Source organism: Astatotilapia calliptera, chromosome 23 (assembly GCF_964374335.1).
Source record: "Astatotilapia calliptera chromosome 23, fAstCal68.1, whole genome shotgun sequence".
In the NCBI taxonomy this organism is placed as follows: Eukaryota; Metazoa; Chordata; class Actinopteri; order Cichliformes; family Cichlidae; genus Astatotilapia; species Astatotilapia calliptera.
Window position 1 is genome coordinate 1,985,021 of NC_137443.1, and position 25,249 is coordinate 2,010,269.

General features: G+C 43.1%; 1 protein-coding gene across 1 annotated transcript; it reads right to left on the bottom strand.

Annotated features, from left to right (window-relative positions):
- Nucleotides 1-28: 28 nt before the first annotated feature.
- qsox1 (quiescin Q6 sulfhydryl oxidase 1) lies at nucleotides 29-24,798 on the bottom strand. Its single transcript, XM_026157937.2, has 13 exons — nucleotides 23,968-24,798; nucleotides 23,043-23,143; nucleotides 21,186-21,234; nucleotides 20,768-20,870; nucleotides 19,458-19,548; nucleotides 19,186-19,331; nucleotides 16,817-16,951; nucleotides 16,605-16,734; nucleotides 10,194-10,316; nucleotides 8,645-8,780; nucleotides 7,442-7,618; nucleotides 2,828-2,989; nucleotides 29-2,490 (listed from the first exon to the last, which is right to left on the bottom strand). The coding sequence occupies exons 1-13, from the start codon at nucleotides 24,251-24,253 to the stop codon at nucleotides 1,664-1,666; spliced, it is 2,466 nt and encodes an 821-aa protein (XP_026013722.2). The 5' UTR covers nucleotides 24,254-24,798; the 3' UTR covers nucleotides 29-1,663.
- Between the last annotated feature and the right edge of the window lie 451 nt (nucleotides 24,799-25,249).

Here is a 25,249-nt window from a genome sequence, read left to right on the forward strand (position 1 = left end):
GTCAGAACAAGGAAACAAAAGACGAAAATCGTTATCAAAAATAATTTTATTGATTCAGACCAAAGCAAATGGAAACATCGAAGAAGAGCAGCGCTTCATCATTCATGGACCCCAGCCAAGAAAACAAAAACAAAACAAATCCCGATTAATCCAAATCCTCGTCCAGTGTGAACATATTCCTCACTCCACTTCAAGAACCAGAGTGGCTATTACGTGGACTCAGTGTGATGTAATATTCAAAGACATCATGTCAAGCTCAAGTGTAATTTGGACCAATGCAGCTCATCTGCTTCTCTCTGGTCGAGTCACAGTTTTCAGCAATAATTTAAGATTCAACACGACTGGTCTGAATCACTCAAAGTTCATTTAACCGTTAGTGCGTTAAAATTCACAAAATTGAGACTGAAATGAAAAAGCAACCAAAACAAACGTAATGTGACTAAATTCTCAGCCACACAACACCGTTAAGGAGGGAATCTGACAGAAAACAGTAACAAAAGCAGTAAATTTAAAAATCCACCAAAAGTGAAAGAAAACCAAACACAGCTGAAACTTATTAGACCACCCAGTACAGCTTTATGCCATAACTAACAGTATTAGTCATTTCCAAAATCATCTGTGTTTCTGTTAATCCGCCAGTTTGTGCAAGCTCTTGAATCAAAATGATATTGGTCCAGTCTTCCTCCCATCACCCCCAGTCAGTCTCTCTTCTCTCAGCCAGGCTCTGCCTGGGGGTTTGTTCCTGTTAAAGGGGAGTTTTTCCTTCCCACTGTCACCCATGTGCCTGCTCAGAGGGGGTTTATCTGATAGGTGGGGTTCTCTCTGTACTATTGTAGAGTCTTTACCTTTATAATATCAAGCACCTTGAAGTGACTTGTGATTTGGTGCTATATAAATAAAAATGAACTGAAAATAAACTCATTGTCATGTGAATTTTCAGATTTACCATTTTACAAACAAAAATACAATAATAAGATAATAAAGCACATTTTCCAATCAAGACACCAAATTAAAGCTATTTGCTTGAATTCCTGCAGAAAAAAAAAATGTTTTGGTGGTTTGATGCTTTACCCGATTAATTTCTGACTCCTCTCTGAGTCCACTGTCGGCTCAAATTTGGGATTAAAAATGTGAATTTAGTTTATTTTGCCTAATAAATGACAGCTGTTAGCTATAAACAAGCTTTTTGACACATTTCTAAAACATTTGTGTTTTCTTGTTTTTGATGACAGGTGATCTAATACATTTTAAGCGCTGTATCTATATCACACAGATTACAGAAAACATTTCAGCTCATACTGGGGTTTAAAGTGGTGACAAAAACTGATTTTCCTTTATTTCATGTAAATATACATCTAAACACACATTTTTCCCACAGTCAGTGTGGAAAGAATGAAATTCCCTGCAGGCTGCACGGAAAATAAAATCATGACTGTCCTGATTTTTTTAAAGTAACTTGCTAACTTTCCCTTCTCCTCGTCTGTAGTTGGACAGAAAATAGTGAAATTCACAGTAAAATGTGTCACTGCAGGTAACATTTAACTGGACAGTTATGGAGGGCAGCATTTTATATTTGTGTGCAGTGCGCTCAAACTTAGGAGACATTAACCAAATGAATGTTAATCTTTGTTATGACTCAGGTGAAATTAGCACACATGTTGGCTCAGGGGACGGAGATTTTAGGCCGCCGTCGTCTGAGGCGGTTTTTGAAGAAAAGGTACATGACCAGAAGACACAGGGAGGACAGGAAATAAAGGAAGACACACAAGCTGATGTCCACTTTCGAGAAGCCAATGGTCAACACGGACATCAAGCGTCCCTTGTGCCTCAGCTCAGCCTCCTGACCAAAGTACTGGCCCGCCACGTCTCGCTTCTGCAGCCGCTTCCTTGGCCGCGCAAAATCCAGATCAAAGCCTGCATCCACTGGTTCCAGACCCACCATCCCCAACCCTGCGCCCAGCTCCATGCCGAGCCCAAACACCGGCCCGGGCTCCTGCTCTTCCTTTCTCTGCAGGCTGCGTCGTTTGACTCGGGTGGAGGTAGCCATCTGCAGCGCCTTGGCCTTGTAGTGCTGGTTGACAAACGAGTCGAGATCCACAATGTCCTCCTGCGGGTCTCTCCTCATTCTCACAAAGCTCGGTCTCCTCCGAGCCTGCTGCCGGCCACGACCCAGCTCCATTTCAGGCTTGCCCCAAGGCGTTGGCTCAGACGATCTTCCTACCATGTCACCTGCTAGTCCATCCTCTTCATCTTCCTCTTCTTCCTCTGCTGCCGTTTCATCCTGTGGGCCTTCTTCCTCTTCCTCCACCTCCCCGCCTTTTTCTTCCTCTTCCTCCTGCTCAGTGGGTTCTGTTTCCAGAGGATGTTTTCTGAAGTCCAAGGCCTCCCTGGCTCTTCTCTCTGCGTGTCTCTCAGCTATGTGAACGACCTGCTGGCTGGCATGTTTCTCCCTCTGTTTTTCCAAAATCTGGCTTTCACTCTCCAGGTAGTCTGATGGGAAAAGGGCAACAAACCCAAAACAAATAAAACATACGTGGTTCTCCCTTCACCAACTTTCCAAAAATTACACTCTATGAATCTAGGACCAAATCTTCTCAGAATCTTAAGATACACAGTTACTAGTTTACACTTAGAAATTTAGCAGTCAGTCATTAAATGCATTAAAAATTCAATTAGTAAACAATGCTGCTTCATATATGTGTAACAGGCATCCAGGTATTGATGAACAGGTACAACATTTTTTTTTTAATTTATGTTTGGATCAGTCTAATTTTGACCTCCCAGTTTGGTAAAGTTCTTGAAGTTCATAAAATGTTTTCAGTCAAACCTGTGAGGATTCTGTCGGAGGAGAAGTAGGTCAACAGGAACTTGAGAACCTCCGTCAGGTTCCACGTGTGCTCCCCGTTGTCCTTTACTGCATGGCAGGCTGAACACATGTCGGGCGGAGGCCACTGGATCTTTGGAAATTGAGGATCTTCACTCAAAGCACCTGCAAAAGAAACAGGGTGAGCAGATCGCACAGTGGAGTTTTAAGCACTTTGTAACTGGGAGAATATCAAACGTGCAACAACAGACAGGAAATCAGGATCAACTATCACTGCAGGTTACATGCACCTCACTGTCAGAGGCCTCAGAAGTAAACTTCACATCTTCCTTCTACATTTATGACCATTTCATTCAGAAAGATGTCCTACACTTTATTACTGATATCCTTTTTATCCCTTTTACAACAAAGAGAAATCTTACAGTTAACGTTACAATGTTACCATGAAAACAGACTTTTTCTGTATTCACACTGCTGACAGAACTCAAGCATTCAAGAGATTTTTAAAAAACAAATGCAGACCGTCTCAGTGGCTTCTTTCACAGCCTCAGAGTCACACTAACAAACTCAGAGACTGTCTGTGGCAGATGAAGCGACTTCCAGTCAGATGCTTCTTCTATTGTTGGTGCACGCTGACAGCAGGATGTAAGTGCTTTGAGGACTGGATGCAATCTGCGCTGAACCCATTTGATCTTGTCACAGTGCTCGTAAAAACTAAGTGCCTATATGCATATGTGTATGTATGTATTTAAGAGTGTATATGTAAATCATCTGTCTGGGTGTGTGTGCATGTAATCTATGGATTGATACTTTTGTGTGCACTTGTGTGCGCGCTCGTATGACAGGGTCTAACAATGATCAATGGGCTTCTGGGATGTCCCAGTGGGAGGGATGGTGAGATAATAGATGTGGCCAAAGTGGACAGCATCCACACTCATACGCGCACCCACCCGCCCACTCACACACACACACCCACCCTGTTTTCAGGCACCTTGGTGCTCTGAACCACCTGTCTTGTCCCTTTACACCCCTTTGAAAGCAAAGTCCAATCTCCAAATTGAACATGAGACCAAGAGCAGCCTCAGCGGGGAGCTGCCCTTCTAATGAATTAGAAACTTTCTCCTTTAACGTGTTTTCTTTTATGTAGCCGCTGCCCACCAACGCCGCTCATCGCTCACACATCACTCGGCCTTTGTATGCTTGCAAACACACTGGCAGAAGACACGTACACCCACACACAGGGCAGCATCTAGTAATGAATTGCTTGTTGTCACCAGCAGGCCATTGTGTGTCTGAGTGTGTGTGTTGGTTTGTGTTGGAGAAAAGAAGGGCGGGGGGGGGGGGGGGGGGTGCAGAGCAGCAGGTCTGTCACTTTACAGGACTGTCAATTTACATCCTCCTGCAGCACCACCACCACCACCTCTACTCCCCCTTCTCTCCACTGCTCAAGATTAATCTCAGTCATATGCATGGGTGTTTGTACTCTGCATACAGTACTTTACATAAAGGATACATCAATTTTACTGTGTGCTGAATGGGTGGCTGTGTGTGAGTGAGAGTGAAGGGGGGCTTTTAAACATTTCAGCAGGTGAGGGTGCACGTGCACATACATCCAGTATGCCTTGCATCTCCTTCCTTAGTCTAATCAGCTCGCCACGTTTGCAGCCAGGGTGACTTTAGCCACAGTAGCCATATCCAGATTGCCACAATAGCCCGTCACAGAGATGTCATCACTGCCAGGCATACATATTCATCAGGTATAAATATGTATTGTTCAGCACGTCAAACTAGCTTCTTCAGCAATAATCCTGCAACCACACATGCTATGCCAGCAGCATGGGGTGCAGGGGTGTGAGTGAAGGGGGCTAATAGTCAAGATTTCATGCTTATTTAAATAATTGGAGAGGAAAAACTCATTTAGGGATTGTTTATTGTATATCAGAGTTTCTGCTGGGGTTGGATAATAAATATCAATATTTCTTGTTTTAATTGAAAAGTGTGAACATGTAGCCCGATTCATTCAGGTGACACGTGCTCTTTATGGAACTACTTTCTGACTTTTGCTAATTTTAGATCATTTCATAGCAAAGTTTTTATGCAATCTATACTTTTATTATGAAATTCTCTCATTACCTGGAAAGATTTTATTGGACAAATATTTTTGGGAAAAGAAAATGTTGCTGAAAAAGTTTAACTTGACATTTTTATTTATTATTTGCTTATTTGTTTGCAATAGCTGCATGTTTGAGTTAGTTTATGCTATTTAACCAAGCTGTCGTCCTGTGTGTGTGCGCGTTATGTTTACTGGGACGTGCACAACAAGCAGATTCTGATTTGACATGCACTTGTGATTTTGTTTAAAGGGTCACATTTACAGCAAACCTCAGTAGTATTGATGCATCTTGAATAGATTGTGTGGATCAAGAAAAAGCAAACGCGAAAACAGCAACGTTTCAGATAAAGGACGTAGCTGTGCTCGCACAATGTCCGGGTAACGACGCGTTAACAAAAACAGAAACTACACAGAAGCAATAGTGATGGTTTTAATAAATCAGGAACATTTTTATGCATCATTCGTTGTTTGTTTTTTTCTCCATTTGATCTTACTGTTAAAAAAAAAGTGCGATATAATTTTAGGGGAACCATCCACAACCAACAAAAACATCCCAGGAGGCAGCTGGAGCCGCTGCAGCAGCAGTGCTCTTCCATCTGTAGAAATGTGAATCAGTCTCAGCTGTTGACAAGCAGCAACAGGACTGAGCTGCCACCAGTCTTAATTCTGCCCGTGCAAGAAGGCCGAGGGCCCTGGGGCCTCTTTGTTGCCAGCTAAATTAATTGTTGGGCTGCTTTACAAATAGCTGCTCTTTCATGCATGGCTGCTTCTGAAAGGAGGGGCGGGGAGGCCTGCTAAAGAGCTCCACTTTAGGCAAAGAGGAGGGGAGGGGTTGAGTGGATGGAGCGCGCTTTCCTCGGGGAGACGCCGCCACTCACTGCAGCAAACGCTGCCAAACCCTCGGCTCCTCCCTCGCTCTCCCCTCCTGATTCGCCCGATTTAACCTCAGTGCCCCCCCCCCCCCCCCCCGGCGACAACTTAACCCATACAGAGGAAAAAGGGGAGGAAAAAAAAGGAAGTGTGTGTGGCTTGTGTCATGGTGTTTGCCACCTGCTGTCTCACATTACCCTGGGAATTGTACGCAAAGCAGGCCGGCTCCTGGGGGACGCATCCTGTGAGGATGCTGCACTATTACTTGTCAAGCAGAGGATATGAGTCCCAGGGGATGGTGAGTGGAAAGAGTGTAAGCTACAGAAGAGGAAAGATGGATGCATGAAGGGGGAGGTTAGATGGTGTTTAACTGTCTGAGGAGCCGCGGGGACGGTGTACTGCTGGCCTCTGCTGCTGAGGACACAAGCTGTCCCTCAGATAGAAGAGGGGGCAGTCACAGAAACACAAACAAAAGGCAGTGATTTAACAAAGTAGGCTGTTAATGACCACGCCACGCCTAATAAAATCAGGAACACAGAAGAGGGAGGAGAGACACTCTGTTTAGCACTCGTGCCTGATGTGAAGAGAGGAATTTGCTGACAGAGCACAGCGAAAACTAAAAGATTATATTTAGAAAGCTGAACCGAGAAGGACGGACAAACCTGGAAATACAGAGAAAGTTATGTTCAACATTAGATATGGATTTGATTTGTAGGCAGCAGTAAAAGATATTACTTGATTAAGCAGAATATAAAACCATAATCTGGCATGGATTATGAATGAGGAAGGGCCATTCAGACAACAGTGGGGGTACACTGGGTGTGAGAGAATGGGAGATGGCGGGGGGGGGGGGGGGGGGGGTCAGGAGAAAATGGGCGAGGTGGAAGCAGATGATACTTGGAGGGCTAAGACGTGGTGACAGCTGGTGTCTGATCTGAGGATCCATCCTTCCTCCCCTCAACCTCTTTTAGTCATATTACAGAGACTAACTGGACACACACACACACACACACACACACACACACACACACACACACACACACACACACACACACAGAAAGAGGCAAGTATGTGATGGGAAAAGTGGGATGGAGTAAAGTAAAGTTTAAAAGAGACTTACTTTGATCTAACGTACATTATTGCAGAAGCAGCAACAAACCATCAATTTATTTTTAATCACTGATTAATCCATGTGGTCCAGTAATGAAAAATGCAAATATAATGCAACAAGTGCAACATCTTAAATGTGCTTGTTTGTCAGATAAACCACCTGAACGTTTCATTTTATCATCTCCATATTTAAACAAATAAACTGGTTTTTCAGTTTTTCACACACATCTCTTAAACATTACGTCACCAGTTTAAACACTGGTGGCTTGGACTGCATTTCTCATCTTTTTTTAAATTGTGGGTTTCATACAACTTGGCTTTCTGTTAGTTTATCTAATATTTGTGAAACCATGCTCGCTTTGGCGTGACTCACACTTTTATTTAAAGCCGTGTTACTGTATGTTAGTTTAAGTTAGTTCCACGATAGAAGATCAGAGACATTTTAACATCATTAAAGTTTGAGAGCTGAAAGAGGGAAAAGAAGCTTCTACAAAGAAGCGACAGATGACCGAGCCAACTCCTACCTGCCAGTCTGTTGTTGACCACGTTGTGTCTGGACCACAACCACAAGACTGCTGTGGGCAGTGATGTCACCTGCTCCAGAGTCTCTGCTGCCATGTTCTCAAAGTGTCCCGCACACTCCCTGCAGCCAAAGAAGTTGTGGACGTAGCTTCTCATCGCACGCAGCACCTCTTGAGGATCTGAAGGGGAAAAGCAGAGCAGTGCACAATCCTTTAAAATACATTACAATACGTTTAAATTCAACTTTACTGTAGCAATTATTAAATCTGTCATTTCCTCCAAAGTCGCTCACAATCACAGGCACATCTAAATGAGGTCACAGCTGCAGAAACGCACCTGAGCATGCACCTCCTGAAGGTGTGCCAGTGGCAGCGAGGATCCAGCACCCGCTGGATTCCCACGATTACGTAGGAGTCACCCAGAGCTGGGTTAACCCCCATATTGAGATGAATGGGATAATGCAATCTGGAGATTAAAGGCCGTTAACGCTCTATGTGAATGGTGGCCCGGCTGTTGTCTCAGGACTCCAGCAGCCCGCAAACATATTTCCCTTTAGCCGTTTGCTTTTGTCCTCAGCTTAGCAGATCCTTTAGATGTTCACCAATCAGCTGGTGAGAGCACGGACAGGAGCTTTGAGCCCTTTATGAAAATAACGATAGGCCTGTGGAACACACCTTTGATACTGTACGGGTGTATGCAGATATGGATAAATGATGTTTTCTCTGATAGTCAGAAGTGTGTGTTAGTGTGTATGCATGCACCTTTTAAGCCGTGGTGGTCTGCGGTGGGCCAGATGGACACCATTTTTGGCCAGTCCATCTGCAGGTCACATAATGGTCTGTAAACCTGGGGATTAACCTCGGTGTGGATGTATCTGAGTGTGCCTGTCTCTGTGCGTACTGAAGGGAGATTAACGTCCCTGCCAGGAGCGGAGCCTCTGGTCATCTGCCTCCTATTTTTATTAACCACTCACATTCCACTAATCTACAATAATCCCTTTTCACACAAACAATTAGGCTCAATTTGAACTGTTAAAAATAAAAATATAAACTAACTCATCTCTGTCAGATCAGGTCACTGTTGGGAAGGAAAAAGGCCAAACCAGAGCTCATGTGTTTACAAAGCTCTCTCATCCTCAGTCTTCCACTGCATTTTTGACCTCTCAATGACCTTTTAATTCATTGCAACACAAACTGTGTTTGTACCTGAGCCTTTGCTGTTAGCTTGAACAGTAAGAACATGGAAGAGAGTCCACACCCCACAGGGATAACGTCTGAAGTGGGGCTGTGAACCCTGGCAGCCCACCCACCTCACGCCGTCTGGCAGCGTCGAGTTTGGAGACTGAGAGAAACAAAAAGAAAAACAGAAGAAAAATCAAATTACCGGTAAATGTGAAGTAAGGACAGGAAACAAACAAGCTAAATAAAGGAAATCACATTTTCTTTCTCGTTGTTTTAAAATAAAGCAGGAGGCCTAATTTATCATAAACCTGCACGCTGACCTCTTACTCCAGTGAACATGAGATCTGCTGCATCTCTGCACAAACCCCTGCAAACACCTCTGCACAGGCCCGACTCTGCAGATGAAAACGGACCTGAACAAATGATTACTTAACCTCGTGTGGTCACTAGAGCTTCTTGGCAAACGCTATTCAGCTTTTTAGGAAATGTGGGGGGGTTTTCAACAAAAGGGAGACCCATTTTATGATTCTTCAAAGGAAAGAAAGTGTCTTAGTGTTCAGAGAAGCTGGAAAGTATCACCAGGCTTTTCCTCTAAATGAGACAAAACTCTAAAAGTAAAGAGTCTCTCCAGTATCTCGAGATCCGTTCAACTTAATGAAAGCAGCTGCGTGGAGTTTCCTGATCAATGAGAAGTCAATCTCAGGTTAATGGCTCAGCCGTCCACTAATGAACAGAAGCTATCTGCATCTCTAACCACGAGCCACAGTTGAATTCAACAACATATTTTCTCTGACATAAAGTCGTTGCGCTCATTGCACTGCACTGCCATCACTGGCTTGATTGACAGGGTTACTCAGATGTCAATAGTAAAGATTTGGTGCAGAGTCCATTTCCTCCGAGGCGGAGTCTATTCATACCTTCCCATTGATTCATTGATCCATTGATTTGCCTGCTAAAAGCTAATGATGTAAGTAAGTGAGTCTTTCAATTTGTGAGCGGCTGTACGCCGGAGGCACGCGGGCTTCATTCCAAAGACAACAGCACATAGATTTCCAGCTGCATGCGCTAGCACAGAGACAAGCGCAAAGCAGATACGGCAACATCTGGATGCTCATCTTTAAGAGTATTTTTCTACCCCTAAACTTGTACAGAAGGTTTTTTTTAAGATGTATTTTTATGCCCATTTTGGCATTTCTTTGACAAATTATTGTGCTGCCTCTGAACTGATTAAGTGTCCAGACTGACAAGTGACCTTGTGGCTAAGCAGAACGACGAGGCTACTCCCAGCCAGACGCTCGGACATCAGTCTGGGTGTATTTTGTGATGACCTGCCCTCTGTTCTCCCTGCAGCTGCTCATCTGTCTGCTACTCTCTCCTCTCCCTTCCTTCCATTGGCTGCTTTGGCTCTGTTTGCATTTATGTACTTTCTAAATGTAGTCTGCAAACTACAAACTATTTTTGAAACCAGTAAACGCCACAGACATAAACAACGTTACTACAAATGATTCGGATGCACCAAATTCATTTTAATAATAATAATAATAATGTATAATTTGTCCCTGTCAGAGCTCACCTGTGCATCATTTTCCAGTTTTTCTTTAAATGCTTCGTATGAAATGCGATCTCCAGTCTGCTTCTGTAGCCAGGAGTTTAAATCCTTCAGCAGGTTCGTCACTATAGGACGGCCTGGGAAGTACTAAGGAAGAACAAAGCACAACATATTCATGGTTCGCAATACAAACAAGGAAAACATCTCTACTGAGTTCCAGTAAACAGACTAGAAAATGAAGGGCATTTTGGGGAACAGTTGCAGGTTTGAATCCGTCGATTCATTACTGGAATAAGAGACATATCACCAGTGTTGGTCAAGTTACTTAAAAAGTAATCAGTAACTAATTACTGATTACTTCCCCCAAAAAGTAATCCCGTTACTTTACTGATTACTTATTTTCAAAAGTAATTAATTGCTTAGTTACTTTTTAAAAACACGGTTTACAACCTGAATAGGTGATAAAGTGATAGATCTTTCAGCCCAATTCTACTTTTTCTGCATAATCCATCATACAAAATGTGATCAGATGGAAAAGTCTCTTTTTAAAACTTGTTTTATTAGTTTTAATCTTTTAACTTTATGCATCAAGCAAACATTTAATTATCTGCAACATTCTCTGACTGGAAGAAATTAGTTTAACATTTAAACCTATTTTCTGCACATTCCAGCTCATAAAATAAAATATTTTTTGTGTTTACACTCAGTCTTTCAAATAGATGCAAGTAAAACACAGCAGAAAATAAATAAAGTCAAAGACTCAGCGGTCCTTCTGCTCTATTTTCACCTGTAAAGCAGGAGTGGGGCAGGCGGAGGGTTACCCTGGTGCAGGTGTGCCGCGGTCAGTGGAAGAATCCGCGAGTTTCTCTGTGAGTTTCCCATTACGTCGTAGCTACTCGGTGCTTGTTGGAAGTTTAGGGGTTTTTTCGCTGTAAAAAGAAGTTTTCTTCCCACGCACAGCGGACACTAATGTTTTTGTCACTTTTTATGGAATCAAACTCAAAGTAAGGTCAGTACTTCCACGCTTTAAACGCTGCACGCTCATACTCTCTCTGCACTCGATATATGATCCACTGTTGATCTGCACACAGCTGTTGTCACGAACGGCGCACTCGCTTACATCACTGTCATGAGACGTTCTCGCAAAAAAAAATAAAAAAAATCACGGTTTTAGTAACGCAGCAACGCAGCGTTCCTACGGGAAAGTAACGGTAATCTAATTACCGTATTTGCAATAGTAATCCCTTACTTTACTCGTTAGTTGAAAAAAAGTAATCCGATTACAGTAACGCGTTACCGCCCATCTCTGCTCCTCACTCAGGCTGTCACTGTATATGTAGTTCGAGAACCAGAAATCTCATTTCATGCATGTCACTCACTCTAATTACATTTGTGTTGTTAGACTGCAGTGTAGATTACATTAATGCAATAATGATTCCAGCTGAAATTTAATTGCTTGCACAAAGTTTCTACAACTAATTTAATTCATGTTATGAGCTAAACATGCAACTTAAACTAGAGCCAGAAGAATCCATCTTAAATGAAACATTTGTTTGTATCCATTACATCCAATTCAGCCTGATTCATTAGAACCCAACTCCTGAACATGTTTCTGACAGAGCCACTCACCAGCCAAAACATGTTTTCAAATCAACATCTCAGTTTCAACCAGCAGTAGAAATCCTGCAAAGGTCCGAGCAGCGCTTCTGAATAATACCTCCAGATCATTAGGATTATTGGAAGTCATTGCATGCATGCCTAAATGATGCAGTTTGATGGAAAACACTGCGGGCTTCCCATTTACGTCAAATTTAGTTTTTTGCTGATTACCTTGAAATCTCCAAACACCCTGTACGGCCCCCAGACCCCCCAGAGAGCTGCTACATGTCCAGGTTTAAAACAAAGGGGGAGCACGCAGTCGTGGTTTTAGCCTCAGTGATTAGATTTACTTTTAGAGCAAACCACTTTTATCTCTGTTTAAAAAGAATAAAAGAAGTTTGGCTTTTTTAAAGATAACATTTTTACACCATCTTTAATTATTACATGTCTACTTATAAAAACACCCTGTAGCTCTGGTTTAGAAAGAAGCTACGGAAAGAAAAAATAATGTAGTGATGAAGATGTGACGACACGGGTCTTGAGGCTTCTTCGAAACGCACGTCTTCACCCGGGTAGAACATTTGTTTCCTAATATTTTACAAAAGATTGTGGTTTAAGGTTTGTTCCTGCTCAGCACCTTTAAAGAATTTCAGTAAATGTGACAAAAGCCAAGCTTGAGCTTCTTCATTCATTAAGATCCATTTCCTAAGCCACTAACAACCACTTAGGTGTTCCTCACTCGGGCTTTCTCCTGTTGTACATTTACTCCTCACGTCACCTTGGCAACAGGCACAGCTGTAAAGAAACGTGACACTGTAACTAGCAAAGTGGGTAAACGAAGCGGGAGAGGAAATCCAGCTGATGGGTGTCTGAGACCAGTGATGACAGCCTTAAGACACACACAGAAAACACGTCTGCCCGGTGACTGTCAGACAGACAAGACCGCTTTAATAAACTTTGGCTTAATGTGCTTCCTATTCTTACATTAAGCCTCTCTCTGGAATAGGTTATGATAACGTCTCGTTTCTCAGAAACAGACACAGCAAGTAAAGCTTTTTTCCACAACTTATCCCGTTTTTACGAACGCACTGGGCCTCTGGAAGCAATACGAGGCAAGAACAACAAAGCAGGGGAGGATGTGTTCATGGGAACACGCCTGCATATAAACACACACTGATCTGTGCGTTACTCCCACTTCATCAGACCTGCTGTGATGTGCTAAGAGTCCTGCTCCAACACATGTGTCCCTTACATAAAGCACTAATAACTGAGCACAACCTTCCACTATACTTTTTTCATAATCCATTAATAGACAAGTTGACTGAGTATACAGAGGTAAACGGAGGGTTTTCTGCAGTTTCAGAGTTACTTGTTAAGTAATTTATTGGTGTTCATGAAACTCAGATCTCCAGCTCAAATAAAAAGCTGACATCATGCGCAGGTTTGACTGACTTATAAATATATAATTACAAATAAAGAAACCAGATGAATCCTGTAGCCTGACAGCTTTGAGCGGACCGACCGACTCACCAAGCCCCGCCTCCATACACACGTACACAAAGTTGGGATGTGAAGAGCAGCACAAAGGCTGTTTGCTGCTCCGGAGGCACAGTGATAATAGGTTTAGGTGTGGATCCGAGGTCTGAATGCCAACTGGTTGGAAAAGCTCATTAAACAGCCATATGAATTTAACCAGAGGAGAAAACGCAGATGTTTTCCACTAATGCGTTTAGGTCAGCATCACCAAGCAGCCCTATTCATGAGCTGTGCAGGTTCGGTAATCGTGTGAAAAGAAAATTTAAAAAGGAGAAAAAAGAGACTCAGACGGTTTCGGTTTGCTCACATTGATCTAAATAAAGCTTCATCCTGCCTGCCTGGTTCACAATCAGTCAGTTTTCACCAACAGCTGCTTAAAGTAATGCAGGCAACACCGCAGCATTTAACAAGTTTCCTTGTTTAAAAAATGTGTTAATTATTAGACTAAAATGTCATTGTGTGCTTTTTCTTTTTCACAGCAACAGTAGGCTGGCATCAGGAGAAATTATACTGGCAATATATTAACAAAATAAAACCATTCAGCTGACAGGACGATTAAAATGATTCATTTATGGATGAAATTCTGAATGAGGGACGCCTGCTGATTATTGATTTTCTTTTGCTACTACTTTTATGATCTCTGCATCTCTCTGCTCCAGAGATCTTCATCTGTATCTGTCGCTGTATCTGCACAATGTGCACAAACACTTCACCCCCTCCTGCACCCATCCCAGTTGGACCATGACAATCCCATTCACCCTGGCAATATGTCATTCCTGATCCGATTAGTATCAGCAGCACTTGAGAAACCGCAAGCTCCTTGTGGTGAGGGTCCTGAGAGGGAGGCATCTGTTGGCTCTAACAGGGGAGACCAGGCCAGGCCGGGGGTGGAAGCCAGGGGTGAAGGCCCTCGGTAATCTACTGCAGACACGTGCCCGAGTGGAAACCAGAAAACAGCAGCCTCATCCTCACACACACACACACGCACACAAAATACATCAAAGCGAATTGACAAATTCTGAGGGAATGCTCATTAAATCTGTAATATGATTCATAATTATCTGGACAGCTAATTTTAAGAAAAGCCAAGGCAATCTTGGCAGCAGAGGCACTTTTACACATTATGTCCTGGGCCGTGGCGTGAGAAGGCAGACGTCTGTGTTCCTTTAAACTAAACCCCTCCTCTTAATTCTTTGTTTTATTCCTCAGCCCCTTTGTCCCCTCTGGGCTGAAGGGCTTCTTTCGAGAAAAGCAGGATAGAGGTGTAATCCTTAAAAACCTCGCTGTAATGCTCTCATGCTTCCCAAGATCCACTTTTTTAATCCTCATATACATGTAGAGGATTCATAAATCCGGCTCCGGCCTGACAAGATAGTAAATCTAGTAATATTACGACTGGGTGCAAAAACGCTGCCATCTACAACATGTGGCACAGAGATGTGATGATTGTATGATTATGGAGAAGAAAGAATTCATGGAAGTGTGATTCTTTGACAAAGCAGACTAATTAAAAAAACGAATCCAGGAAAGACGACGCTCAGGAGGCTCAGGACACAGTTATTTGTCTAATAAGAGTCAGTTTTATATATTTATTGGTTTTCTTGTCTTAGTTGATGAAAAACAATCATTAGAATCACTTAAAACTATAATTTTCAGACTTTTTAGACAATTAACTGGATACGCAGAAGAATGACAAATGAATATGCTGATTAAATTAATACTGAAAGCCTTACTTGTAGGCACACGTGAGCCTGTGCATGGAGCTTTCCACTCACTGTGTGGTTCAGCTCACATTAAAGAGTCATGATTAAGGAGCATGACAGCAGAGTGAAATAACACTGACATTAAAGGTCAGGCCATCGTGAGTCACTTTCACTCTAATCACATGACTCACACGTGGCGCTCAGGTGTTTTTGTGTTTCGTTTTAAACGTAGCGCTTTAATAATAAGGTGCAGAGAACAGTTTGAAAGTGAGCGATTTTAGACGAATCAAAAAGCGAGTCAAAGATTATCCAGCTGGCTGCACTGTAAACATGACCTGCAGGCATTTCCTGCGCTCGTGTCCAACCCGGTCTCACAAACCACGACTAACAGCGAGTCGAGTCTGGCTTAAAGCATTCTCACCATGCAGCGAGACCTCTCAGTCAAATGTCAATAAGGGCCGTCGAGTGGCGGTCGGCTGTAACAATGACGCCCTCCTCAGCAACACAAAGCCCCGCTGGGCTGCCGCTCCATTCTGGTAAGGGGTGGGGGCATGCTAAAAATACCACTGGGACCTGCTGCTATTCACTAAACAAACTGGAGCTAATAGGAGGCCACAGTGCTCTGCCACACACACACTGACGGAGATGGCTCTCTACGATGCCTCCCTAGAGAGCGAGATATAATCAGAGAGATTGGTGGCGGACTAGGGCAGTGAAACAGGCTGGTCTGTAGCCAACAGGAGCAGGATAGCAGGTCAGGCCTCATCATCACAACATGTTTGCCTGGCTGGCTCACTTCACACAGAAAGGATTTAGCAAATAGAGGTGTAAGAATGCAGCCAAAGGCAGGGCGGTAAAAAGAGTGGAGACACTGAAATATTTTGGAAAAACAACAACAACAAAAAGGAGGAAAGGGTAACAAATGACAATGAGAGACAAACATCACTCGCACGCACCCACAAGACTGGCATGGTCACAAATATTTGCAGAAATGCTTGTGTGAAACCACAAGCAGGAAGACAGCATGAGCCTGTGGGCAGCAAGCACCCTGAGAGGCACCATCAATGCCCACCAGAGTCTTTGGACTTCTGCTCTAGTCGGTGCCATTCACTCCGGCTTTCTGACACGTTTGTGTGTTTATGAGTGCGCATACAAACAACAGCACGCACAACAGGATATAACTGTAACAAAGTGACGGAGACCAAAGTTAATAACGTATGCGAAGGAAAACAAAAGCCAAACGCTGGAACAGGAAAACTCAAATCTGCAGCTTTAACCCACATTCTGCTGTCTCAATCTCCACCTAGTGGTGACCTGCTGCAACTGCAGGACTTGAGCTACAACATTGCCTGGTGAAGCAAGTTCATGTTCAGCAGATTTGCTAAAATTGATTATTTTTAGTTTATTTAGTTTATCAATAGTTTATCAATATCTAGAAACAAACAGTTTTTAATGCTTTTCTGACCACAACAGTTTTCAGTAGTCAGTATACGTCAAGATAACAAATCCAGTCAGACAACGAGGAGCAAACTGCTTTAAAAAATACAAATCTGCTGTTTTTTGTACTTGCTGTGTCTGAAAGTTCTGCTAAGTGTACCTTGGCCAAGACAGAGATGTAAGCCTTGAGAGAAGTCAGTGCCCGCCCTTGGAAAACAGACTGAGCACCCAGCTCAACGCGCAGGGAGTAGTGCAGCGTTGACTCCAGGTCTGCCATATACACCCTGAACCTGAGTGCAAAAAGCAAACAATCACATCAAGGCGAAATATGAGTCAGTAAAGATGTTTGTGGATGTTGTGTCTCATTCATACTTGTCGAACGGTCTCCAGGGATCCTCTGTGTTGTTTTTAAGGAGTTCGGTGGAGACTGGTGGAGGCTTCCCTGACCGCACCACCCCCGGTAGCCTCTGGAGGGCATAAGAGTAGAAGGCACGAGCCTCAATGTCACTGTGGGAGAAAGGGAGAAGTGAGGCCATCACTTACACAGGTTAATACAGGATGTTTTCAGTGTGAAAGTGCATCTGTGCAGAGACGTGCACACTGAGAAATGCAACAATCTAACCTGAGTAACATTAACGTGTCCATATCTGCAGCGAACCTCAAAAAGCAGTTTTCTGTTTCGTTTTTTATTTCAGTTTCAATCTTTTGTCTCAGCAGTCCAACGGCATAAAACCCTTTTTACGACCTGTATTTTTCACGGCCGTATATTTTACACACTTACGGGAATGCATTTTAAATACTAGGCAGATGGTGCCAGGGTAAGTAGGAGAGAGAGGTATGGCTGATCATTTAGGCATGTGATAACCCTGCAACCACAACCACTAAAGCGCTCACCACCCTCCATCCCTCACATCCTCCCCTCATTTTCCTTCTCTCCTTGTCACGGACGGAGAGAGAGGGAGGGGGAACGAGAGAGGGAGAAAGAGCGAGCGAGAGCATCGTAAAACTTGAACAGGATGGTAATAAGGAGGATGGATACTCGGGGCCAACGCTTACTCACACCAGCCTGGGACTCAATTACACCTGCGTGTGTGTGGGAGTGTACAGATGTGGAGGGGAAGCCATTCATCCAGCGATCCCCAGGGCCAGCAGGCAGGCAGGCAGGCATCAGGGTGAACTGAGGGGGAATGCATTCACCTGGGACCAGCACACATTACATGCATGAAGGATGTGAGACGCCACCCGCACGCTCGCGCGCAGACACGCAAACACAGGCGCACACCACTGTGCTCTCCCAGGATCAATCAGACATTCAGCGATGATGGGAGGCCATCTGTCGCCGTGTGTGGCTGGGGCTTGTTTGGCAGGTGAAGCCAGAAAAGCAATGGCATTGTTTTCATGCAAGAAATTAAAAAACCTCCCTTCTGTACAGTGATGGAGATGAGGGGGGCTGGAAAGGGGAGAGATGGAGGGTGAATAAATAAAACAGCAATAAATCATTTCCTCTTTGCATTTGTCAACTAAAAAGAGTCCTCTTTGCATGCCAAGTTATTGAAACAGCCAAACAAAGAGGCATAAACAGCAGATGAATTTGCAGGGTGAGGAATGATCAGCGCCGCTTTATGATGGTGAATAATGGAGTGATTTTGATGCTCTGATCCCATTAAGAGGCCAGATGTTTAAAAATATTCTCATGAATAGCGTTCAGATAATGAGAACACTACCAAGCTTTTCGGAAGAGAGCGGTGCAGCCGCGTGTTGAACAATGACAACCAAAGGGGAATAAACTTGGTGTTTGTGCAACTCTGACCCAGCTTGAAAGGAAAGAAAACAGGTAGGAGATCCATGCAGGGCACGGACCTTCTAGTTCCACAATATTGGCAGATGTTTCCACAGCCAGCGTGAGCAATGCATGTGCTTCTCTCAGGCTCACTGCCTCAGCTCAGCCATTCAAAAAGAACGGCCTCATTATAATAATGCAGAAATCAGATTTTTACGTTTTGTGCGCCTGTTTCACGTTTCATTGCTTTGGGCAAGGAGCAACTGTGTTGGACTGAGAAACAGACATTTCTACTGGAGCCTTAGACTTTCTTACGTTCTGTTAGTGCTTAGCCAAGGTTACTGTCACATTTTAGCTGGCTGCCTCCACTTATGTGTTTACATAGTGTGGTCGGTTTTATAGTGGTGCTAAACTGGTGGAAACTCCGCCCGCGAGCCTGCACTGGTGCTCACTGCACTGGTGCTCACTGCACTGGTGCTCACTGCTACCCTCTTTTCTCACCTGTATTCTCCTCTAGTAACTGCACAGCGAGGCCAAAGCGCATGAAGGACACGTCGTACAAAGACCTGTAACTGCCCTTTTATGTTTGTGCTGTACAGTCCAAAGTTCTGCCCACCCACAGAGATGTTTTCACTTTCTGGCCGATTCTCACGATGTCCAAGAGTTTATACGGAAACAACAAGGTCACCAAATAATGAACAATAACAAATATCAGTCAGAAAAATCAAGGAAATCCGTGAATAACAAGGTTGATTAGACAAACTGAGTAAAAACATTAGATAAGGAGTGTGTGGGTTGTTTCAAATATTTTGATTTTTTTCCATAAGATCATCAGTATTATTATAGAGCGTGCTGAACGCCCTTACATTTTCCTTATACTAGAAAAATGTGTTTATAAACTTTATTTTGTCACTTTTTCAAAAGCAGTTTGACATGCAGTAGATACTGTAAAGACTCTCACACTCTGAGTCTGGTGAAGTTGCCTCCAGGATAATAAAGGTAACAGGATGGAAACTCTGTGACGCCCAGTTTGGTCACCAGGCTTTCCTCAGTGTTCAGGACCCTGCGCACCGCAATGCTGTCAAACTGTAACAGGTCCAGGGTCACCTAACGTACAAAACACACACACACTTTACCTCGCCATGTTTCATAACACAGACCTATTTAATGTTAATACGCCGCCGTTTGACAACAAACACTGCGAGCGTTTCAGTCACATCTCCGACGTGTTACCTCTCGGCCAACGTACGACGTGGCATCTTCAAAGATGAGAGCCAGGTGTTTGACATCGTTCGTCTCAAAGAAGACGTCGACCTCCATTTGGCTGGGGGGAGGGGGGGGGGAGGGAGAGGGAGAGACCCACATCTGACTTTTTAAAAATCAGCAAAGATAAATAAATAAAAGTGAATCATTATGTGTCTAAAGGTCATAATAACAGTATTTAGGGTGCAGAATGGTTTGCGTGTGTTTAATGTGTTACATGCTTTTCAAGAATGTAAAAATAAACTAAATGAAAAACACAAACAAAAACACCACCTTTCTGTCATTTCTCTGCCTCCACCTAAAATACTAAAACTTTACAACAAAATCGTCTCCACCTGTGAAAAAATAAATTAAAAAAAATCTTTTTTTGCTTAAAAAACCCCAAACAAAAAAACCAACTGCATTTCTGAATTTCTGCTCTAACATGACGCTTTCACTTTAAACCCAAAGAGAAAGACTTCCTGGGCCTTCCCCTGCTGAACTATGTGTGCTTTAGTTCACATGTCTGTATACTGTATGCGTGTGTGCCATGCGTAGGCACCAGGGCGGCCATGTAGTAATAATGAGCTAATGGGGAGTCTTCTGAGTCAAACTCAATTTGTCATAAACTTTAGAAATCAACTTTTTTAACCCCTTATTTAAATTTAAAGTGAACAGTTCTTTTTTTTTTTTTTTGCTTATAGGAACAATTCTGCAAACAAAACTACAAAATCCACAGAAAGTTGAAGATATGAATTAAGTTCAACAACAAAAAAAATAAATAAATAAAATACACTGGGAACATGACAGATACTGGAAAGGCTCAATTTTAGGTGCATACACAATCGAGTAAGAGGACAGAAACGAATTCAAAACAAGTTATTTTATGAAGGCAGGGTAACAGGAACTGCAAAAGAAGAGCGAAAAATATTGAAATAGAACCCGTTTTGTGGAAACATGTTTTGTATGCTTGTAAAAGTATGGGACGTGTGGAAATACATTTTGTGGATGTTATTGTTGTAAAATTAAAGTTATAAGAATCTTTTATAAGTTGCTATATGCGCATTAATTCCTTCAGCTGGTCGTTTAAGCCCCTTGGTAGGTGGTTGCTAGGCAACACAGAGACATCATAATATCATATTAGATGAGAACCCTCGAACCCCTAACTGTGTAGGAGTTACTGCAGATACATCAGCTGGCTTCAGTCGTGAGTGATGATTGAACAGACGATAAGACTGCAACTGTAAAACTGCTGATAAAAATAAGTTTATAGAAACTAGTGTTTCTGCTCGTGTGTTTACCTGGTGGGCTCCAGTGGGGGGCAGGCAGGGGGCCAGGGTTCACCGTGGGTTTCCAGTTTGTCTAAGATCTTGTGACGGAGGTCTTGAACATTACGGCTAAACTCTAAAAATAAATAAATCAAAAATGCAAAGATTTTATTACAGATGATCTTAAACTGACACAAATCCGTATTTACCAAAACATCAATACAAACGAGTCCTAAACAGGTAACTGTACTCTTAGGTTGGTGAAATAAATGATGCACAGTGGATATAGAACACGTTTGAGCTAAACCAAGACAAAATAATTAGAAACAAAGGAGGAAGTTTGAGGGTTAAGCATATTGAAATAACACCATGACTACACAAGACAACTTATGGTGGTGTTTCCAAGAAAACAAGCTGAAGGCTCGGTGAGTGTCCTCTCTGTGTGTAATACCTCTAAAAGGCAGTCCTTCATAATCAGGCTTGGAGTAGGCATGGAAGAACTGAGAAGAGAAAACAAAGAGGGAGGTCTCAGTTAAGAAAAGACGAGAGAGAGAAGTGAGATGTGATCAGACGGGCCTCACAGCTACGAGTGAAGCAAAGTCATGTTCTGTAATATCTGATGGGGGGGGGCAGCCCTCCTCTTGACCTCTTCCTGGTTAAAATGAGTAGCAGATGTTAAAGCTCCAGTGCAAGTTCAAAACAGAAGGAGCTCTTTGTTTTATTGGCTTTTGATGCGTGAGCTTGAACACACTCTGCTGACTAATCAAGTATGAGTGCAGATGTTTGAATTTCTGCGATGTGGCTGTTGATCATGCAAACGTTGCATGTGGCAGACTGACGAGATACTGCAGCTAATACAAGAATAACGTTTTCAAAATGACTCCTTGATGTTGAGACTACTAAAGGACAAACTACACAAAGTATTGTTTGTTTTTATATACACACTGTTTTCATACTGCCTTAAACAAATATGCATAATTACAACAGTATTAAAATCTAGAACAGGACCCGTGAATATAACAGTGTTTGATTCAAAGAGTAAAAAATGGGACCGTTACTCATGCAAAGGTTTAACCATCATCTGCAGAATATGATCAAATCTTTGCATCACTGCTGGAAGAGCTGAGAAGGAAAAGCATGGACCTTCATGGGATCCATCTCCATGTGCCACACCTGCACGGGGGAATGTGCTGGACTCATTTCTAAACAGGATTCATTAATGCAAACACGGCGAGCAGATCCCAACAAGCTGAATGTAGGACAACGAGTATGTTTGTATAACACAATTTGCAGTTTCTGTGATAGTTTTCTAACAGTCATGTGCTACTTTTTTTTTTTTTTTACCCTGTGTCTGATAATCATCTGCTTTTGTATGCTCGTACACTGACACGTCATTATTTCCCCAGTGCAAAACTGAAAATAGAATAGAGAGGGGGAAAGACAAAAACACTGAGTAACAGTTGTAGGTTGTGTCAGCCTTTATTTTAACAGCATGTCTTTTTCCTCTGTGAAAGTTTCCAGCCTCTTCTAGTGAAATATGCACACCTGTGACTTCAGCACGAGCAGTGAAACAGTGACAGTCTGATGATGGTCTCTCGTGCTTTCGTTGTAGCTACTGAATAAAAGCCAGACTTGGTAAAGAGTCTATTTGACAGTGTTTACTTTTGAAAACTAGAACAAAATCTAAATGTGGGACATGGCCTCAGTATGTGGGACAGGGGGTGGGAACGAGGGGTAGAAATGCTGTGTGCTCAAATCTAAGGGGGGGCTTTGGTCACCCTACATGCAAACTGTTACATAAAAGCCATATCAATGCCCAACCATGTGAAACTGAGGAGTTAACAACAAACTGCCTTTTCAATTTCTTTCCAACTTTCTTATGTCTGAATAATTGTGATTTAATTTATTCGGAGAACTAAGTTGTTTACTTTCTTTATGTTCTCCTTTGTGGATCACTGTAAGGATCTTAACTCCAACTCATTGTCAGCGTGCTGTGGTGCAGCACCTGGAGACCAACTACAGCTCTAAGCTTAGTCAAGGGAACTATGGGAGTCAGGTTCTCCTGAGAAAACCTGCAGGAGCAAAGAGGGGTAAAAACAAGCGAACCACACAGAAACATCCTGCCACTCAGGGGGTCCGAACATGAGACTTTCCTGCTGTGACAAGACAGTGAGCCACTGTTTTTGGATGCCTAATTCAGCCTCTTTTTCATATAATCAGCAGCTTTAGTGGAAAGAGTGAATTTCCACACAACACTCATCATAAAGGAAGAAACAGCCATGCAGACAGTTCATATATAGCATACGACCTTTATTGTGGGGTACCCTCGGACTTTGTAGGTTTTGCAGACCTCCCTGTTCTCCTGATCAGCGCAGTCTACAGCTGCCAGATCCACAGCCGGCTTCCACTCTGAACAGACATCAAACAGAGGGAGACAGACCCACAGTAAATATTTATTTACAGTCTACTTTGCTGTGTACAGTCCATCAGCACTGGATGGGGCCCCGAATTAGTCTCGATCCATGAATCAATATAGAAGGTACGGCTTTTAGGATAAAAACTTCTAGCTATAAGCAAACTGTCAGCTGCTACAGGTGAGCAGCATTTTCCTTTGATATTCATTTTAGAAACTTTGCTTCACGAGCAGGATCGTGGGAGTCCACACACCGGACAGAGGTCCAAGGCTCATCCGGTGCTGCTCCCAGTGTAAAATCATTACATTGCGAGCATTCCTAATCCCTCCAAGGCAGGCCGTTTGATAGCATGCCAAGCCATGGATGCCACTGTGGACTGCGAGTGAAAGCACTGGACTGAAATACCCTGTGACTGTGTTGGGCCCCAGCCATCATCAGAAACTTCGTCCTTAACCATCATCCTAATTATATTTGCTCGGATGCTTCTGTGAGATTTTCGTTGGCAGCGGCTGCAGGAGCAGCTCTGAGTTGGAGAGGACGTGAGAGCAGCGAGCAAAATAAAAACACTTCCATTAGATCTCATGCTCTAATTAACAGATGGAAAGTGCAGCTTGGTGTTCTCATCATTTCCGCGCAGAGATGAAGCTCGGGAAATATTTAAAAAGACTAAATTATAGATTTTTTTTTTATCCTTAAAATGTTTAGCAGAAGTTTCTTTTTAAGGCAGCGAACAAGACCAGCTGTGCAAAGCTGGAAGTGAACACAACGAGAGTCAGAATGACTGAAAGCTTTCAAATGTTGCTGCTGCTCTGTACACACCTTTAATGTCTCTGGCCAGGGCTTTGTACGTCGGAGAAAAGGCGACACAGTGTCCGCACCACGAAGCGTAAAACTCCACGATCATAGCAGCTGTGGAGTTGATCAAAATAGACTCCACATTTTCCTGAGTTAACAACACGATCTGGTCCGAAGCCGTGTACAGTCCGGCCTCCGCGGACGGAAAAAGGAGGCACAAGCACAACCAAACCGCAGATGTTGCCATCTTTCTGGGATGTGTTTGTATTTCTTCACACCGAGACGTGGCACGGCCGGAGCGCCGCGCCATCTTCCCCCTCCGAGCTGCTGCTGCTGCTGCTGGAGCTCCGAGTCGTCTCTCTGAGCGCACACACTCACTCCGCTGTCACAAAACTTGTCACAACTTTTTCTGCCTCTGCTTTTTTATGCCCACCGGGCTTCGTGGGTCCTCCCCCTGCCGTGCAAACCAAAAGTGCCATACAAACAGCGCAACTCCGCACGATCGCCCATTTGTCGTCACTTTAAACGCACGCTAGAATAAGATGAAACTATTAATTCATGACGATTTAAAGTCACGTGCAGGACACGACTCTACACAGGAAATGTCATTTAATGGCTGTACAGACTTTAACTGCGAAGTGATACGCGTCCGAGCACACGTGTAGTTTTACGTGTTTAGTTTGTGGTTTTCTGCAGAAGATACAATTTTGTGACGAGACAGAGTTTTGCATTTTGAGGGCAGGTGTCCTTTAACAGAACAGCCACAGAGACACAATATTCCGTTTATTTCCAGCTTTTTATCTATAACGCAAACACACTAGACTAATGAAGAAAGATCCCTAACAATAAAAAAAAAAAAAACACACTCTTTGAGGAAGCATTGGCAACGGTGGGAAGGAAAAACTCCCTTTTAACAGGAAGAAACCTCCGGCAGAACCACGCTCAGGGAGGGGCCACCTTCATAGACTCACAAAGACTACAAAGTTATGAAATCAACAATGAATGGGAGCAGAAACAGAAGTAAACCTGTGCAAAACTCACCCACAACAAAAAACAGACTTCCATGTAGGGGGAGCTGGAGACAATTTACAGGTGTGTGCAAAACAATTCATTACTTGGAGAAATGAAAGTGAAGACCATTTCACAGAATAAGCTGCATTTGACTGTTCAGGTATGACTATATTAGAAACTTACTTTGACACAGAAGGAAACACAACTAAGAATCAAACTATGTTAAAAAAGGAGACCTTGTTGTATGCTTGTTTTGACCAGACTTGTATCCTACACGGTGAAAAGAGCCTTTAAA